The following is a 21,214-nucleotide window of genomic DNA, read 5'->3' on the forward strand; positions in this document are numbered from 1 at the left end:
TCCGTCACAGAAACACGATATGGTCGCTGTCGTAGTGGCGCATGGGAGCCGGTATCGATGTAATGTAGAGTGGTAGAAGTGCGGCCAAGTGAAGGTTGAACAACATCGAAAGATTCGCGGTACTGGTACAGCAGTTGGAGGAGTTCAGATCGTTCAGATGGTGACAGTCCGTCTGCGATCGCCGAATCGAACACTTTTGAAGCCTGTAGATGAGAGTGGTTAAGAGCACTGACGGCGGCGAGGTCACTTTGGGATGATTCTTGCGGCACGGTAAAAATTTGTCCGTTATCAATGGGCTGTACGCATCCAAGAGACTCGCCTTTAAACAGTTTGATGGTATGCGGAAAGGGATTGGTAAGGCAGAGAGCACTGGCTCCATTAGAAATTGAGAGGGCTGAATAAGGGAGCAGAAGTGGTTTCCGACTTAGAAAGAGGCGTGATGGCTCGAAAAATGCTACTTCATCACGCATGCCGTCGGAGACCACAGGGAGCAAAACAGCTGTTGTCGGTGGAATGTCAGTGTCTTCTTTGACAACTAGCTTGTGCGCGGCTTGATTAGCGTGGTCGTAGGGCTGCCCGAAGAAGCAGTTCAAGTTCGGAACGGGCACAATCTATAACGGCACGATTACGGGATAGGAAATCCCAGCCAAGTATGATGTCATGAGAGCACGAGGAAAGGACGATAAACTCAACAATGTAGTGGTCCTCCGCAATTTTGAGTCGGGCAGTGCAGGCGGCTATAGGTCGAACAGGTTCTTCATTTGCTGCACGTAAGAAGATATCAAGCGGCGTGGTCACCTTTCGGAGCCTAATTTATTGTGCAAGGGGATTTGCTTGTTTTCATTATTTCGGGAATTTCTTTCGTGCTGTTAGCGGATTCCATGTTTTCAAGTTTCGAATTCGGCCTTGTGATTGCAGCAGACTGCGTTCTCATACTGCTGCCTCATACTCATACTGCCGCGAGAAGTTCTCATACTCATACTGCCGTGATAAGTGCTCGATCGTGTGTTCCAGTTTGTTGACAGTTTTCTTCACTGAAACACAGAAATGTAGAGATGTGCAGTTGTACCAAAAGTGAACTGTTACTGCATGGTGGTCACGTCAGGTCACCACCTCATATCTTTCGAATTTTACTAAAGTTTATCATGCAGAAAATAATTTTCTGTAAGAGCTCTCGTAATATTTCCAGCAAAGCTTTGTTTTTGCTACAAATAGGGTTCTGTGCACGAAAGAGTCACTGAATTTATGAATGAAGACTTTTTAATAAAAGGTCAGTTGATATAATTGCCATTCAATTTTGCTATTGTCCATATCTTTTGTTTTGCTGTAAAGGTTTTCAAAAAGATATGTGTATTTATTATACCCTACTTTTGCTGTGCCTGAGTAATTAAAGAAAATGAAAGAGCACTTGTTCTGTCTGCTTGTCTCAGTGATCGCCTGCCACATGGATATACCTAAATCTTAAGTACTACCCATTAGCTGATACAGTATTGTGAGAAGTGATTTGCGTCATCATATTGCCATCTTCTTTATAAGGCTCATAAATGAGTTAAATGGGACTTGTGCCTACCCTTATACTTGCTTATGTTTGTTTTTGTATGAGTGTTTTACTTTCTTTTTGAATGTTCTTTTCAAGACAGGGACCCTTACAGACGGAGGACTGGAACTTTGGGGCATGCTGATGGCAAAAGAAAAGAGGTACGTTCCGTTTGTCTAATGCAATACAAAGCAGGAAACGTGAAGAAAAAGACCTGAGACTCAATTTGGAAATTTCCATATCCCCTAGCCCAAGTGGCGGGTGTTTTCATGAGTGTTGATGTTCGGAAATCAAGCACGTTGTATAAGAAAAGTCACTGCTTCACCGCAAAGGCGAAGCAATGAATGCGATATCGAGAAATTGGAAGGTTACGCCCAGATTGGCCAGCAGATCAAGACGTGCCCCACGTTTCCACCCACAAATGAAGCACGAAGCCTACTCTCAGGTACAGATGAACGCAAATAAGCGTCTCAGTTATTACTTCGGTGTGTCTGGAAAGCGCGCTCGTTTTGCAAACGTACACTGTGCAACGATTGCAGTGATCTTTGTGCGCCCGGTCACTAAAACAGAATCGTTCCGGTAAAAGTCAAATGCCAGCCAAGACGTACAATCCTCCTTCCCGCGAGATAAGTACGCACGTGTGAGCGTCAATCTCCCGCTCTTTGCGCAGCAAATTGCCCGTGTGAGATGAGGATGCGGCCACCCCACCGTGACGATGTTGCTACACGCGCTCATTGCGCCATCTTGCTGGTAATGCAGAAAACGCGGTAGTTTGCCCTCGAGATGCCTGTCAGCAGCGGTAAGTGGTAGATATAGATAGCTTGCCATTTGAACGTTGAGTTTCGTGCTCTTTGGTGGCACGTCTGCCTCTGGACACTGACACGTTCGGACGCAAGAAGTTGAGGTCACTGACAGCAGGTTCAGTGGCCGCGTTTGGCCGAGGATGCCAGGCCTCTTGATGCCCCACCAGATTATCAGTTCGTACTACCGACTGTGCCATCAGGTGAAACTATGAAAGACTTTGTTATTGCAATGCGACGCCACTGGAAGGCCATACCATCTCGAAGATTTGCGTAAGCTACTGTAGAAACAAGATGTGATAAAAGGCGTGACCGGTATAGGACCTTTCCAGTTGACGCATGTCAGGCTGATGAAGGTATGAACGCGTGAAGTAAAGGAAGTGATGTTGATCGTGGGTGGCCTTGAGGTAGAAGGGTGATTTTGTGCTGTCCTACTCGGCCATTTTTGAGAAAACCAACATTAGTGTTGACGCATTGAATGATAATCTGACGATTATCATTACGGAGTGTGCACTGGAAGTTGGTGGTACTGTAGTTAAACAGCCAACTGCCAAGCTGTCGCAGGAAACGAAGAATCTCATTAGGAAGCGTCAAAGCATGAAAGCCTCAAGTACAACAGGCAAAACAGAATTAGTAAATCTTTCGAAGTTGAATATAAAGCCGAAGGTTTCCGCTTAAAGATAGTAACACAGGAAGATAAATGAACACATTCTCAAAAACAATGGAAGCGTCGAAGCACTGAAGAGGAAACTTGGGATAGGCAAAAATCAGATGTATTCTCCTACGGACAAAGAAGGCAATAAAACTACCGATGTGGGTAGGACAGTTAAAGGAGCGAAAATTTACAGAGATCTGTACAGCTTCCAGGACAATCACGACCTTAATATAAGAACTTGCAGTAACGTAGATGACACCCCACCAGCACTGATAGAAGAAATTAAAAGCTTTGGAGAGCATGCAAAAAGGCAAAGCTGCTGGTGATAATCAGGTAACATCAGACCTGCTGAAAAACGAAGGAAAGATTTTGTTAGAAAAACTAGCCGCCCTGTTCATCAGGTGTCTTCTGATGGGAAGAGCACCATAATCTTGATAGAATGCTAGCTTCATCTTTATGCATAATAAAGGAGATGACAAGGACTTGAAGAATTACAGGCCAATCAGTTTGCTCTCCGTAGTATACAAGCTAGCTACGAAGTTTAGTGCTAAGAAAATTAAGACAACATTAGATTTCAATTTACCACAGGAACAAGCAGGATTCGAACAGGCTACTCAACAATCCAACAAATTCATACCCTTAATCAGATAATAGAGAAATTCTCCGAATATAGCCAACCACTATACATAGCCTTCATAGATTACGAGAAAGCGTTTGATGCAGTAGAAATATCAGGAGTCATGCAGGCACTGCAGAATCAGGGCGCTGACGAAGCATTTATAAACACCCTGGAAGAAAAAGAAGGGTGTAAAGCAGGGGGATGCCATGTACCCAATACTATTTACCGCGTGCTTACAGGACGTTTTCAGAGGCCTAGAATGGGAACAGTTAGGTATAAGAGATGATGGAGAGTACCTTAGTAACCTGCGCTTCGCCGCTGAGATTGCAAAGCTGTGTAACTCAGTGAACGAATTGTAATTGATGATTACGGAGTTAGACAAATAGAGCAGAAATAGAGTAAAATAATCTGCAGAAAACGAAAGCAATGTACAACAGCCTCAGATTCGAGCAGCACATTGACATAGGTAATAATGAGCTTGAAGTTCTTAAAGAGTAGGTCAACTTTAGACAATTATTGACCGCAGAGCCGAAGCACGCAAATAAAGTAACTAGAAGAATAAGAATGGGGTGAAGCACATTTGGCAAGAACTCTCAAGCGTTGACGGGTAGATTGCCACTATTCCTCAAGAATAAGATATATAGCAGCTGTATCTTGCTGCTACTTAGCTATGGAGCAGCGACGTGGAGACTTCAAAGAGGGTTCAGCTTAAATTGAGGACGACGTAGCCATAAATGGAAAGAAAAATAGTATGCGTAACCTTAAGAGAGCAGAAGAGGGCAGAGTGGATTAGGCAACAAACCGGGATTCAGGATATCATAGTTCAAATCAAGAAGAGAAAATGTACATGGGCTGGTAATGTAGCGCGTAGACAGGACACGACGTCTTGTATAAACTTACAAACTACTCACCGGCGCCAACCCTATGGAGGCGTGTGGGCCTGAAAATTGGAGCTTACGGACGAGAGATACCGCGAGCTGCCGCCACAACTTACCCTCATAGCAGACGATGGGGTGCCGTAGTGGGGCACTCGTATGCGCGCGTTTCTGCAATTTTCATCCTATTTATAACGCGCGGATAGAGCAACCTACAGATTTAATAATTCGAAGCAACATTCTAGCTGTGAGAAGCACTATCGTGGTTGGCTCTGGGATGTTTATTACAGGAACTCTATAAGAACTCAATCTGCGTGAGCACTTTTGTGTCCCCGTCTAAGCGCAGGCGCACGCTAGAAATATGCGACACGCCACCCGTTTGTTTTGCGCAGTGCGCCCGACATAAATGCTTTCTAGGAGGTGCAGAAATGTTTTGTTCGTGGGCAAGACTGCGATCTTGCAACGAGTTGGAACCTGAAATCGGAATTTCTTCGACGCAAATAAAGACGCATACTGTACTAACAACGCATGCGATGACCCATGTAGGTTTTCATGCCTTGCATATTGTCCTTCAATGATACTGGGGACTTTTCGAATAGCGCACTGCGAGCCCTTGCGGTGCGGTCGCTGTCACTGTGCATGCGTTGTAACGCGAGTCCGTTCGCGTTCGCGGACCACACGCAGAAAATCCGAAATTGCGTGCGGTGATGGTGGCCCGCATGTGGCCCGCAAGCGCTGGTTTCGAGGCTACAGTGTCGCTGTGATTGTGCGTTGTGGTTCGCAGCAGGGCAAACGCTATTCTAAAACTCTTATGGCGCCCGCTTCGCCCGCAACGCCCGCAGCGCTTGCAAACGGTATTCTAAATGTTCCTGCTTTTCACGGTTAACAATAGATAGAAGTAGTTGTGCTATTGTCTGCCGAACGTCGAACGATCGGTGGAAGCGCGATAATACCGGCGGATTACCGCATTGTTGTTACAGCGATTTCTCGCACCTTCAGCCGTTCGTTGCAGTTATTGCCACTGTTCGAGCGCCGCTGGCGTTTCTGCGTGTGTCTCACCTGCGATGTCACCAAGCTTTTATCACTGGAGCAGCAAAATAAAACGCATTAAATTACAACAGTTTTTCTCTCATTTCATTTGCGTAAAGGGAATAATGTTTTCTAGAAACGCTTGTATCAGTCTAAACCTTGCCTTCCAACTGGCTTTTAGCATTGATGCTCTCAAATATAATTGACGGGAAACTCGTCAAACTATATCCCAGTTGACCACCGGCGGCTCGCCTTGCGGAATGGAACGCAGCAGTACACCATTACGTGAATAGTGCTGTACCTGTCGTAACCTAACAATCCCGAGTCCTGAACAAATATCCCGACAAACGCTAACCTTCGAATGGCACAAAAACGAGTCAACGCACGCATGCACTACGAAGGAAAGCACTTTGGCGGCTGCAGCAGTGGGGGTTAGTTGTGGCGCCAAGCGTGCTGTGGTACTTTTGTGAACAAAAAAATAAACAAACAAAAGCGAACCAGGCGACATGGGGAGCGGTGGCATCAGCAGGTCGTAAGTTTATAGAGAAGGTCGTGAGACAGGATAATCGTTAATAATGAAGGGTGACTAAATAGATTCCTAGCGAAGGCAAGCGGGTTAGGGGCAGGTGTAAGGTGAGAGGGCAGATGAGATTAAGAAGTTTTGGGGTATAAATTGAAAGCAGCAAGGACAGGACCATGTGAACTGGCGGAACAAGGGAGAGGCCTTTTGTTCTGCAGTGAACGTAGTCAGACTGATGATGATGATGAGATGCGGTACAGCAAAACATCACATTGAAAGCGCAGTGGGTGCCATTTAATGGGACAGGAGAGACGCCGAAGAAAGCTTTTGAGCACTACGGGGAAGTGAAAGAAGTTCGTCAAGAGGATTGCAAGGTACGTGGTTTCGAGCAGGCCGAGTTCACCACACGAATTGTGCGGATGCCGCTCCGAGAGGACTTAGCACCGGATTTGCTACCCAATTTGTTAGAGTTTTCTGGTGACGAAGTGCTTGCCGTAGGATCTGGAAGAGCTCGACGATACTTTACAGCTCTTCCAGACACAAGAGTGTAGAGTGCCGAGGTTGTGCTCACTGTTGAGAATTCGGCTATCAAGCACGAGATTGCGAACGCATGTACGCAAGAATACAGCAGGCAGCCTGAAGCAGAAGCTCTTGAACTTATGGGGAGAGAGGTAGCGGATAAGTTGACAGTGTTTCTGAAAGCCAGGCAGAAGAGCCATTGGCTGACGCGGAAAAGGTGAAAACGCCAGCCGCGTTGACACAGGATGGTGCGACAGGAAGGAAGCAAAAAAAAAAGTGGCAGATCCCACGTACAGTGGAAATCGAAGATATGCGAAGCACGAATGAGAAATTCGCAAATACACCATATGTGTATTAACAGTACATTTCCCGGCTTCCTGTGTCGACACATTGGCCACTGGACCAAAACTACCCTCCATGGCTGCTTGAGCTACCAACTATTAAACGTCAATAAAAGGACTTTGCAGCAAACATGAAGTGCCAACCGTTGCCGCTCAGCAGTTGGCATCACATCATCTGTTTGACAGGTACCAAGGATACACTCACGTGTACACTGACGGCTCCGTCACCAAGCGACATCAGCATTCATAATTCCGGAATTGTACGAAGAATATGCATGTCGGTGATGCCACCTCTCTTCTTCAACAACGTCGGGGCTCGTAGCGATTTTGCTAGCCATAAGCTATATTAAACTGTCAATGGCACCAAGAAAATGGGTGATAATTACAGACTCTGTGGCAGCACTGGCATGTGTGGAAAGTGCCACTTCAAGACACATTGATGTGCGTATAGTATACGCTATACTAAAACAGCTCTCAGAAGCTACGAAGTCGAATCATCGAGTGACATTTCAGTGGGTCCCCAGTGACTGCGGAATTAGGGGAAATGAAATGGCGGATGAGTTGGCAAAAACCGCTCATAATTACACGCAGACGTGCCTCATTCCGGTATCTCAATATAATGTAAATAGAGTTTTAAGGACAACAAAACGTGAATTATGCCTGTCTACCTGGTTTATAGACAAAACAAAGGAATCGATCCAATATTCTGTTGATCCTAATCTTGAATACATATTAGACCGTGACCTCGCAAGACGTATCGACACACTCATTCATCACCTACGACTCAAAACTGCTTACACAAAGCACTTCCTACTTCGCATTCAACGTGCAACAATGTCAGCATGTTCATGTGGCCACGACGACGAGGATATTTGTGAACTTTTAATCGGCAGTCCGAAACACGACACATACCGAAGGCGACTGGAACAAGAACTGCTGCATAGGTTAGATCCGGAGCGACCATTCGGGTTGAATAAAATACTAGGTCCGTGGCCGTCCAAAACAAACGAAAAGCAGTGAAGGTGCTGCAACAATTCTTCGAAGAAACGAACATTTCTGACGAATACTGAGCGGACAAAAGTAAAAAGTGAGCGTGCCGTCTACGTGTTTGTTCTGGCCATATAGGAGAACTTTGCTCTCACCTATGTAGGACTGTATATACGTATACATACTATTGCTTTTTTTTCATATCCTTATTTGTACCAACTAAGTGGAAAGGGGTATGTCGCCAAGTAACGGTGACACAAAAGAAACTCCTTCGTTAATTTTCTATTTCAACAAAAAATGAGAAATGTAGATATGTCACTTTGAAATCAGCACAACAATAGGAGGTGATGGTAAATGATGCCGTACATGGCTTCCGTCTTGTGATTATCATGTTTCGATGTGTCGTTTATCTTCGTCATCTATTAACGTCACGTGATACCAAATTTAGTATATGTGGAGCTAGCTAAAAGGTCGCGAGCACGCTATGAGTGCGGTATGTTGTCATGTTCTTACTTGACACGCGTGTCAAGATCTTTGCGCCAGTTATAGATTTCGCCATTCATTCACTTCACGTAACGCCAAATTTGGTACATGTGGAGCTAGCAAAACGGCCGCGAGCGCATCATGAAGGGCCAAATATACTCCAATGTAGCATTGATGCACGCGCACGCTGGACACGCTACGTTAGCAAAACGTGAGCACTCCATAGTCTTACGCCAGGCGCGCCCAGCGTCAGTTAGCGTGGCCCGACGGCAACTGCGCGAAATGCGACATGCTGCATTTCGCGCCGACGCGTTACTCAGACAACACCGCGTCTCCCTTTTTTCGTGACAGAGGGACGCAGGACGCGCTGAAACGTGCATGCGTCAAAGCAATGCAGCGCGGCACGCGCCTGCGAGTATATGGCAGGACCAGCGCCTGGCGTAGCAACGCCGGCGTGACGCGACAAAATAAACACTGGCGAGCATGCGCAACGCGTCACGTCGAAATGTATTGGCGCCTTGACAGTGGTGTAGTCTTGCTTTCACATGACACACATCTCGTGATTATCATGTTTGCACCTGTCTCATAACTTCGTCATCCATTTCCGCTACGTATTTCCAAATTTGACATATATGAAGCTCGCGATACGGCCGTGAGCGCATCATCATTGTGGCTTGTAGTCATGTTTTTACATGACACGCATATCGTAATTATGACGTTTAGATGTGTCATTTACCTATGTCGTCCGTTCGCGTCACGTAATACCGAGTTTGCAACACGTGAAGCTAGAAAAACAGCTGCGAGCGCATCATGAGCGTAGCATGTAGTCATGTTGTTATATTACACGCATCTCAAGTTTATCACGTTTGCTCCACAATGATACCTGCGTCATTCATTCACCTACTGTAAAACCTTATTAGGTATATGTGACGTGCGCAAAATGGCAGCAAGCGCATCATGAGCGTAGCATGTAGTCATGTTGTTACATGACACGCACGTCTTGATTTTCATGTTAGGGCCGGTTTCTTGTGTTCGCCATGCAATATGCCCTACCGTACCAGTTTCGCAACATGTCATGTGAACGGAACCACCGCAATAGCTGCCGGATCTTGAAATGTAAATCATGACATACATGTGATGATTTTCATGTTATGACTAGTCAAATACGTTCTTCATACAGAGATGTTATGCCACATTAGGTTGGGATTGATACCACTATCTAAACGGCCAGTAGAGCTAAACGTCGTAGGTGGCTAGATAGATAGATAGATAGATAGATAGATAGATAGATAGATAGATAGATAGATAGATAGATAGATAGATAGATAGATAGATAGATAGATAGATAGATAGATAGATAGATAGATAGATAGATAGATAGATAGATAGATAGATAGATACTCTCAAAGTCACCGAGGTTTGCTAAGAAATGCTTCGCATTTAAAAAGAAGAATGAAAGAAGAAAAGACATCTCCTGCACCTGCAGTATTGGACCAAGGGTGCGACCCACTGTGCGTTAATTCCAACTTGGAAACGGAAACACCGTATGAGACGCCTGCTGAGACGGCCACCGAGGTGCCGGCCATGCCTGGCAAGTGGCGCCGGAGAGACGCCACCACCGTGGAGGCTACTCTTCAGCATACGCTGCGGTTCAGCGCTCAACGCCTGGAGCCGCAGTGGCTGGTATAGTCCGGAATGCGAGAGACAAGGAAGAAAAACGCGCCATAGCACGAAGGTCAACGTCGCTCACTAGTGAAGGGGAGGTCACGCATGCAGTAGCCTACGTATCTGGCGTCGCGGGTGCCATTCATGCTGTCGTGCCTTCGCAGGCGCTCGGTTTGTGAAAGTTGCTACTCACAGGTTGCTGTATCGTCATTTTACTTTCGCTGAGTGAAATAGATACCTCGCTAGCTCCATCTCGCGTCTGAACGCTCAACGTTAGAGGGTTTTGTTTGAGGCGCAAACAGCGGCTGCTACGAAGTGTAATGTTAGAGGAAGAGATAGATATTGGCCTCGAGGACATACCAGGGCGCCACCTACTGATGAAGTCACTCATAAGACGCCGGGTTGTGTTGTCTGCTAGAACACCGCAATTCCTGCACTTTTGCTGTGGATACCGTGCGTGCTTCCCTTTCTTTAGAAGCTCAGTGCTTGAAGAAGTGGTAGGATCTGTAAAAACGGGCAAAGAAACTACGAATCGGTGCCCCCGGTGGCAATCTCGTGTCAAGTTTGCATTATAAAATCGGTAATAAGAACTGGTGCAGCCATGGGGGACGATGCAAGTAGTGTCGCGAAATCAAAGCTACCGTATTCCACAACTACTGTTCTATTCATGACGTAAAAAACAATCACAGTGCTGGCCGCTCTAGTGGAGGCCCTCGCGTCCACTAGAGACAAAAGTAGAAAACCAGAGTCGAATGGACAGTATGGTGGCACAGTTTAAAGACCGCTACAACTTATGCGTTTCTCATGCTGTCGGAACAACGGCAGGTTCCTGTTTATTTTTTAAAGAAATGTCTTCGTGTATTCATAGAAACAGTTAAAAGTGATCAGAGTAGGTGATTTTTGCTGTGTGGCGTCTTACATGACGATCAGCGATTCCGATTATAGTGTGTGTACGCGCCAACAAAGGTTAAGGAGCGGCTTGAATTCTTTAAAGAAATATCTCATTACACGCAAACCGATAGGTGTTTGATCATGTTAGTCGACTTTAATTGTGTTTTGTGCTTGGAGGATTGCTCGTGCGAGAGAAGTTGGGAGGATGACAGCGTAGTGCTTCTGAAAGGGACAATAGGAAAAACTCACGTTAAATGTATTGCATACTATGCGACTAGTGGATAGTATCGGTATTATACGCATTTTTAAGGCAATAGCCCTGCAAGGTTAGATAGAGCTCATGTGTCTCAATAGATTGCCGCACTGTGTCACGACTACAAGGTGCCGAACAAAAGATTCAGTGATCACTGCTTGGTTGATTTCACCATAGGCAAAAGATTACCATAAATCAAAAAATGAAGATGGAGACATGGAAATATAACGCGAGGCTCTTAAAGGATAATACAGGTAAAAAAATGGTGACAACGGAAATTGGTAAAATGAAGCAAAGCTGTCAAAGAGGTTAGGTTAAGCGATGGGAGGGGTCCAAAGAAGCCGCAAAATTGAGTGCAAATAGAAAGAGCTGCAGGAATAGGTTTTAAAAATCGCAAAAACAAAGTAATTGAAAAACTGCTGCAGGAGTACGCAGATGCAGATACGGCAACACCAATCACCCTTATGAAAGAAATACCTGAAAAAAAACATTAGTTGAGACTATTGTGCGGAAATGTATCCTGGCACGCTAGTGCGTGCACGTATGGAGAAGATTTCAACTGGTCAAATGCCAACAAAACGTGCTTTCGCAACTGAGAAAACTACGATCAAAAAAGAATGAAGTACTTAAGGTCGAAGACAATGGGAATATATCTGAAGATGCAGAACATAGACGTCCCATTGAGGAGAAATGCAAAGAGCTGTTCAAACGTAGATTACCGACTGTGCCTGATTATGAGAGCAATTTCTTTTCTACTTTTCATAAAATGGACCTTGGAGAAATGGAAAGGCTATCAATAGATATCACCTCTATGGAGATATATATGGCCTTACCTGCCCTTCATCCAGCAAGATCACCAGGTCCTGATGGCCTAACAGAAGCATTTTACAAAGTTTTCTGTCCACATATATCTACGGCACTTGAACTGGTGTATAAAGAGGCGTATCAAGCAGGATGCCTTCTAAGGTCTTTCAAAAGTCCCTATACAATCTTCATACCAAAGGATGACGATAGGAATAAACTTAACAACGTGACAGGCTGTAGATCAATTACGCTGACAATTGTAGAATGTAATATATTAGTGAACGTATTAGCATGTAGATAACAGGATGTCATCGATGATATAGTAGGTGCGCATCAAACCTGTGGTGTAAAAGAAAGGTCGATATTTACAAATCTCCACGTGGTCCACAGCATACATGAAACGTGTGACGCTGGCTTTAGGAAAATCACTATGGCGCAAATTGACTTAAAAAAGGCATTCGAGAGAGTCCGTGAAGACCTCTTGTTTTCATTTTTTGAGTATGTTGGAGTTGGCGAAATGATGGCAGAAGGTGTTAAAATGGTATACGATAACTGTACGACTAACTTCTTGATTAATCATTAGTCGACAGAAAGATTCGAAGTGGGTTCTTCTGTTTGTCAGGGTTGCCTACTGTCACCTCTTTTTTGCAATATATCTAGACGCGTTGTGCAAAAAGATTATTCACAGCCCAGATATACGTGTCTTCAACTTGGAAGGTTGTGAAGTGCGCGTATTCACTTAAGCTGATCATGTTTTATGTTCTGCTCTGATAAGTAGAGTGTTACAGCCTCCATTAAATTATTCGTGAGTTTTATGACATGAATGGTAGCAATGTAAACCTCATTAAGTGCATTGTTATATGGCAAGGTCAGTGGCAAACAGCGCCACAAGTTTTTTAAAACATGCAGTGGACACGCACACTTGGAATTTATCTGGTGTACTGCTGGCCTCACATGGAGACACCATAGAATTACGGAATGGCAAGACCCAGGAATTGAAATCTCAAGCTGATAAGTGGGCAGGCCGGGACCTCTAAATTTTTGCACGTGCAGTCGTTTGAAGAATCTTCATGGCGAATGAGCTGGTCTATCTCATGCAAGTTGTGAGCTGCTCAAGATTGAATTATAGGGAGTTACATAGAGTACCTGACGTTTTTGTGCGGCATTCAAAATGTGAAAGGACAAGAAGAAAGAACTTGTTTCGCACGTTGAGCCATGGAGGTTGAAAACTGCTGAATTTACAAGTTGTCTCTAGATTTTTGCTTTTGTGTGACACGACAAATCTTTTTATTTTTAACATCAGTTAGTCAAATAGGATTAAGATATGTCTTTTCCAACTTTGTTGTCTCTATGAGAGAAGTTGGCTGTTACGCAACCAGTGAATTCTTGTGCGAATTTTGATGACATTAATATTTTTGAACTATCAAATTTATTTTGAATATTTGATACAGTAACAGGCAAGCGCTTAAAGTCTGATTGGATAGACTTTATGTTCCAGGAACCTTTGTAGCGAACATTGTACAGCGAAGGCCATGGAAAAGGCGTCCTAAAGCATGTGAAATGAAGGCTGGTGCCAGGAGGTGTGAAAACATTCTTTTCTACGCTCCATACTAGTGCACTGCTTGTTAGGACGTGGCTATAGGAAAGATTGGAGTATTTCCTATGGAATACTGATTGTGTGTTTTTTATGAAGCATGAATCTATCGACCACGTCTTTGTCGGCTGCAGAAGGGCTATTTTTCTTTTTGGATATTTCCACGTGCCTTTCCTCAAGTTTTGCTATCACCCCTCTACACTAAGTTCAGCGCAAACCACGCCTACGTTGTTCGAGAAGCTTCAAGGCTTTTGTAGACTGTTGTGTTATGATTAGACCCACTTCGAGAACGTCACGGATTATTCGGGAACCTATGTCGCCACTAGCGATAACGCTATAGAATATTGGATGGCAAGGATATGAATGCCAACAGGCTTCGCCACTTGTCAGTTGATGGACGGCTGACGCTACATTCGCCGATATCAGTGCCAGTGTCTTGCTCCAATCTCAATTGATATACGTGGCCACAAGTTCGGATGAATAAACAGTTTCTTCTTCGACCTACTGATTGATCTCTTCGTCGTTGTCACAACCCCGTGACATCCGGTGGAAGTGTTTTTCGATTCATGTACCGCACGCTTCCTTACAGCCATGAACGTCATAGTCTTCTTCAGTCCACGTCATAGAGAAAGCACCGACGCCAACCACGATCATTGAGTCAGCCTTAGACAAGAAGGTCTACCACTGGAGTACGGGCCTTTACCCACCAAGACCCGCACGTCCACCATGACGACCACTGCTGCAACGATGACTACTGCTGCGCCGCTGCCTGCGGGCATTGTGATGCGCCCATCCCGAGAGCCACTGAGCTTTCATGGAGCACCTAAGGAAGGCCCGGAAACCTTGCTCGAGAACTACGACTGAGTCTTGTCCTTCAACAGCTGGGACACCTAAGAAAAACTACGCCGCGTGTACTTCTACCTATAAGATGCCGCAAAGACGTAGTTCGAGAACCGAGAGTCCACGCTGCGAAGCCGGGATGTTTTTTGTACGACGTTCCTCCGCACATTCACAAGCGTCGTCCGCAAGGAACGTGTTGCGACTGTCTTTGAGACGCGTATGCAATACCCCAACGAGAACGTCAGAATCTTCGTCGAGGGAGATGACCCTGTTGTTTCGCAACGCTGACTTTGCTAGGACTGAGGACAAGAAAGTCCGATTTCTTATGCGAGGTGTTATAGAAGAGTTGTTTGCGGGGCTTGTGCGCCACCCAGCGAAGACGGTCGAAGAATTTCTCACCGAGGTCACCACAATCTAAAAGACACTTGAAATGCGCACAAGGCAGTATGACCACCATTCGTCAGCAGTAAACTACTCCGAGGCAACGACCTGCACGAGATAATCCAAGCGATTCTGCGGGAAGAGCTGTGCAAGCGATTAGCTTCGCCGCAGCCTCAAGATAATTCAATTGCCGACATTGTGCGAGAAGAAGTATGGCGATTGCTTGGAATTCTCCAAGCACCACTGCCCGAGCCGGAATCTATGAGCTACGCCGCTGCAGTGCGCCATGAGTCTCTTCCCTGCCCACGTCATGATGCGACCCTACCACATTTCCGCCATCAGACACCGCTGCCGCCGCCATCATCGACGTCCTATCGGCCTCCTGAAGGACAGCACTACGCTCCTCAGAAGACTGACATCTGGTGCACCCCTGACCACCGCCCACTGTGCTGCCACTGCGGTGAAGATGGGCATGCGTACCGCCACTGCTAGTACTGCCAGATGGGACTACGTGGTTTTGACATCGACGCGCACGTCCAGAGCGGAGTGAAAGACCACGTGACATCGTTGACTAGCTCACCGGAATGCAAAGGACACCCCGAGGATCTTCTCGTTCACCTTCACCCGGCCGCCACATGTCACCGCACCGTCGTCAGTACATTGGTTCGAGCCGGGGCCGGTAGCCTATCCGGTATCAAGAAAACTAAGAGCAGCAATGGATGGAGGTGTGGTTGCCGCATGACGAACCGTCGAATATCCTCCACCGACGACGACGACACCACGACGAAACTTCAAAAACCTGCCGTCACCTCAACATAGCCCCGACGTCAAAACTTTGCGACCAGAAATAGTCTTGATCACGCAACGTTGAAGCAGTAGTGCAAACCGTCGTAGTTGTGACCCGACGCCGCGACCCAAACGCAACGCCAGGCGACGAACTAGTGACCTCGACATTCTCATCGACGGCCATAGTGTCACAGCTGTCGTCAATTTTTAGCAACGAGTACATACACGTGAACAAAGGTACAACAGTCGGCTACATCGACGACATTACGTAAGTCACGAATGCTTTCTCCCTCGCCGATTCTACAGAACCTACTCCACGGAACGAAGCGCCTCACCCAGCTTTCGACGTATATATAGGCACGGCGGACCCGGCGCGACAATGGCACTTACGTCTATGTTCTGCCTCATGCAGGGAATTCTCGGATTTACCATATTCCCAATATCCGACCATCTGCGAATCAGCACACTGTATATCAGCGATGCGGACCAACGAATGCCAATGCGTCATCGCAAGGAGCCATTATCACTGAATGACACGGCAAACAACAGCGCAATTTACTGCGCACAGCACCGGAGGGCGCCTATGGGTAGCTACTGGTGCACAGCGCAGAGCCACTTCATCGCTTGACATCGCTATAAAAGGATCACCGCAAGCCTTCCACCCTCGTGGGCACGGCGGACCCGGCGTGACCATGGCACTTACGCCTATGTTCTGCCCACGTAGGTTGGTTCCAACGTGGGTTCGTTTCATAGTGATTATCGCTGTATCTTGGTCTTGCCGAGCTCTCGGCGTTGTCGGAATATAGCATATGAGTGTTTTCGTGCTTGTCGGTTGATTTTATGCGGTGACGTGGAAATAAAGCCTGGCCCTACCCAGAAAAAACTATATGAAAAAGTGCTCAATGGCCAAGCAAAAATTCACGATGAAGCGCTTGAACTAAAGAAACAGTTTATTCAATTGAAAAATATGACACATGATTTTTACGTCACAAAAGTATTCCCAAAAACGCAGCATTTCCAGTGAAAAGGTGGGAAATACGTTACAATCCACGGAACACATTTTAAACTTTCAGAACAAAAAGCTTACCGACCACGAAGACCATTCCAGACGTTCGAATTGGATTAGTCACGGTATTGCCAAGTGCCCTTATGAAACTGATGCAACCCTGAGGGAAAAAGTGGTTGATGAATTATTCACAGAAGAGCTTGGTGTAAAATGTGATCCATCGGACGCATACACCGGCTAGGAAAACAAACTCTTAAAAGACCTATCATCCTCCACGTTCAAAGTTTTAATGAAAAGAAAGTAATATTAGGAAATGCCAATCAACTGAAAGGATGGACGGTATCTATTCAGAATGATTATTCGCAGTTGACACTTAAGAAACGAAAATTGCTGTGGGACAGTGCTGAGAACGAAAAGCGACAAAGAAAAAAGTATTCTTAGTACACGACAAACTTATAGTAGATAAAGATACATTTTATTCGGAGGAATCGCAAAACAGGTGAGTAAAAGCAGGAGACCGTCAATCTTCCAAGCCGCACTCGTGACCTATTCCAGCACTATGTAACAAACAGTTAAGGCTACTAAATATTATTACCCGAAGCATTGAGAATAAAACTGAAGCATTCGAAGTGCTTCTGCTGCAACATGATCCACATATTACGGTTGTTACCGAGACTTGACTACATGAGCATTTACCTCATGACGACGTCTTCCCCCCCTTCTACACAGTTTTTCGTAAAGACAGATGCACTAGGGAAGGAGGGTAAGCTATATTTGTAAAACAGTGTTTCGATGCTGTTTTGTTGGATGATCTTGTTGACATAGAAATCTTATGTATTAGGGCTACAAGCTGGGGTCATTGTGTTGTTGTAATTGGCTTGTACAGACCCCCACATGTTACTCCAAAATACCTTAGCACACTGAAAATTTATATGGCCAAATTTGAGAGTAAAAAGGTCTTACTGAATGGTGACCAGAACCTACCTGGAGTAGACTGGGAGCGCCTTGACGCCGGCATTAACACTTTAAAACATGTTAACATTGTGTTTGACATCATGCCTATACATGACCTATTGCAGGTAGTTCAGGTACCTACGCGAGTACAGAGGAATTCCACCTAGATATTAGATCTCGTGTTTCTAAACCGCAATTTCTCCGAGTATACAGTAGAAGTAGGACGAGGTCTTTCTGATCATTGCTATGTCTTCGTTTCCTTTCCTCTTGTTCCAGTAACTGGCCATAAAACCCCAGTATTTCAGTGCTCTAAAGACTTTTCCAGGGCTAATGCTGCAGACATATTTGAACAACTAGAAACATGTCTTACGAATTTCGATGACGTAATTGTTAGCGTGCTCTGGACACAATTCAAACAAATGTGTCATTTTTGTTTAGATAATTTTGTGCCTTCCAAGCACAAAAACGTTAACAAACAAACATTATGGATAAATCGTAACATCGTTCATATGAAGCGCAAAGTTAAGCGACTGAAAAAAGGCGGGAAGCGGCTGATTTGATACATGATGCGCACAACAGTCTCGCTCAAACTGTGCGCAGCTCTAGAGAGTATTACCTTAAAACCTCAATACCTAACTTTATTGCAAATGACGCTAGTAAATTTGACAATTTTATTTGTGAAAAGAAAAAGCCTGTATCACAAATATGAATTGATGGAATCGACGTCACCGATCAGAGAGACATTGCCCGGCATTTTAACCAATATTTCCAGAGTGTGTTCAACACTTCTGATTTCAACTTTATATCTAATGCTACAGCCATTCCTTATTCTGAAGCACTGTTTACTTCGTATCCAGGCGTGGTGTCTATGTTGCTAAATTTAAAAACTAAGGCATCCTGTGGCCCTGATAACATACCGAACGTATTTCTACGACGGTATGCTTTATCTCTAGCAAAGTTTTTGGTTATTATTTTACGCTGTTCTTTGTTGTCTTACCAGCTGCCCAGTGACTGGAGGACAGCCCGCGTTGTACCCATCTTTAAAAAGGGGGATCGCTTAGCATTGGTAAATTACCGTCCAATCTCACTAACTTCACAATGTTGTAAAATTATTGAATACATCATAGCTACTAGTATGAAAAAGTGTATTGAACAACGCTCTATATTAACCATGTATCAACATGCTTTTCGGAAAGGATTATCTACCGTAACTCAACTCGTCACACTGTTTCACTCTCTTGCATTAAACATCAATAGACACGGTAGGACAGATGTGCTCTTCTTAGATTTCTGCAAAGCATTCGATAAAGTTCCCCATAGTAAACTGATTTCCAAACTTAGAACAATAGGTGTACCCGAAATATTCGTTTGTTGGTTTTCTGCGTATTTAAATAATCGCGAACATTACGTTGATGTAGGGGGCCGATTTTCGAACTGCCTTCCTGTCACATTGGACGTACCACAGGGCAGTGTGTAAGGCCCTTTGCTTTTTCAATTGTATATCAATAATATTGTTGATGTTATTCACCCAAGTGTGGAAATAGGATTGTTTGCAGATGATTGTGTTTTGTTCAAAGAAATACCTTCCACTAACGATTTTAATATTGTGAGCACTAGTCTGCAATAAATATGAATGGTGCGATAAATGGGGAATGTGTCTCAACGCGAACAAATGTATGTAACTTCCAGTGACTCGCCAAAAAAATCCACAATCGTATACATATATATTAGGGCCCTCACTACTGCAACAACTAAACTTCTTCAAATACCTTGGTATGACACTCACTTCTAACTTATCTTTGAATCTTTATAGTGATAATGTTTGTTCATCTGCCTTTCGCAAATTATGTCTTCTTAAATATAAACTTCAAAGTGCTCCCACGAATATTAAACTACTTTGTTACACAGCCCATGTGCGACCAAAACTAGAGTAGGCGAGCATAGCACGGGACCCTTATACAAAACGTAATATATACACTCTTGAGCTTATTCAAAGAAAAGCTGTTAGATTTACAATCAACAAGTGCTCCAAGTTAGACTCACCCTCATATTTAATGCTAGCCAACAACATTCCCTTACTGCAGATGCGAAGACAATAAGCTACATTAGAATTCCTTGATCAACTTTCGAAGAAAAAGATAGCTCTAGACCCATCCTCGTATTTGACACCCCTTAGTAGCCGGCCCTCCCGATACCACCACCCAAAAGCCTTGATCCAATATTTTGCTCGCACAGACCTACTGAAGTATTCGTACTTTCCAAGAACGATATGTGAATGGAACTGTCTTACAAATACATGTGATGAATGAACTATCCTACCAAACAACCTTCTTTGCCCTTTATTGTTTAGTTTCGCAATTATTTTATTTATATTTGTTTATGTATTACCATCTGCTTGGACTTCGAGTCTGCAGTATAGAATAAATAAATAAATAAATAAATAAAAATATCCGAGCCTTCCGAAGCATAAGCAAAAACATCTTAAGGCCCTGCTTTTGCAGTACAAGGACTGCTTTTCGTTGTCGTCAAAAATTAGCCAAACCGGAGCCGCGAAACGTCGCCTAATACCAGAGGAAAACGCCAGACCACAATGGCAGAGCCACCACAGAGTTTTGACACGAGAACGCGAGGCCGTTAAAAGATAAGTTGACGAAATGCTACGCGACTACAACATCCTATCGTCTAAGAGTCCGTGGGCGTCACTTGTGGTGTTAGTGAAAAAGAACGGAACCCTGTATACGTTTCAGCGTCACTTGTCGCCACCTCTACAAAATCACAAAAAAGATGTTTCACTTCTCCCACAGATAAACGATGCCTTGGATCGACTCCACAACACGAAGTACTTTTTATCGATAGATCTCCATACTGGCTATTGGCAAATCAAAGTCGCTGAGAGACACAAAGAAAAGACAGCGTTTATAACATTAGACGACCTTTTCGAATTCAAAGTTATACCCTTCGGTCTATGCTTGGTACCTGCGGCTTTTCAACATGTTATGAACACAGTGTTGGTTGGATTAGAGTGGCAGACTTGTCTCGTTTACTTGGAAGACACCGCCGTGTTTTTCTCAAGCTTCGACAAGCATTTTTGAAGCTTTAAAACTGTACTTCAAGCCACCAAGACTTTCGGACTCACCCTGAAGACAAAAACTGCCTCTTTGCCGAGTAACTTTTGTTTTTGGGCCACGTGATAAGCAGGTCCGGAGTAAGACCTGATCCGCACATGACAGCCACTGCAGATGCTTCCGATACTCGCGCATTTCGACGAAAACACCGAAACTGAAGTGCACACTGACGCAAGAAGCGTTGGACTGGGTGTCGTCTTTGTGCAGAAGACTGATGGTGTGGAAAGAGTTATTAGTTACACTAGCTGGTCACTATGCAAAGCAGATAGCAATTATTCCACAACAGAAAAAGAGTGCCTTGTCATCACCTGGGCGACGTAAAAGTTTTGTCCTTACCTCTACGGCAGACCCTTCAAAATTGTGAGTGACCACCTCACTTGTGTTGGCTAGCTAACTTGAAGGACCCTTCAGGTCGCCTTGCGTGATTGAGTCTGAGACTTCAAGAATATGACATTACCTTCATTTACAAGTCCGGCAGAAAACACTATGATGCCGACTGCCTGTCGTGAGCCCCCATCGACCCATCGACACCGAACTTTTGAAAGACGAC

The 21,214-nt window shown here is 44.8% G+C and overlaps 1 protein-coding gene across 7 annotated transcripts in view; it reads left to right on the forward strand.

Moving 5' to 3' along the window:
• LOC119170521 (polyamine-transporting ATPase 13A3) overlaps positions 1-21,214 on the forward strand; it is a 1,084,416-nt gene that overhangs the window by 529,867 nt on the left and 533,335 nt on the right. For all 7 annotated transcript variants that reach the window (XR_012894535.1, XR_012894534.1, XM_075890967.1 and 4 more), the window contains one exon: positions 1,637-1,698. Coding sequence is in view for 5 of the 7 variants with exons in the window: in XM_075890967.1 (XP_075747082.1) it covers positions 1,637-1,698 (62 nt within the window). In the remaining 2 variants the exon portion in view is untranslated. The remainder of the gene's footprint in view (positions 1-1,636; positions 1,699-21,214) is intronic.

The sequence above is a fragment of the Rhipicephalus microplus genome, chromosome 3 (assembly GCF_043290135.1).
Source record: "Rhipicephalus microplus isolate Deutch F79 chromosome 3, USDA_Rmic, whole genome shotgun sequence".
NCBI lineage: Eukaryota > Metazoa > Arthropoda > Arachnida > Ixodida > Ixodidae > Rhipicephalus > Rhipicephalus microplus.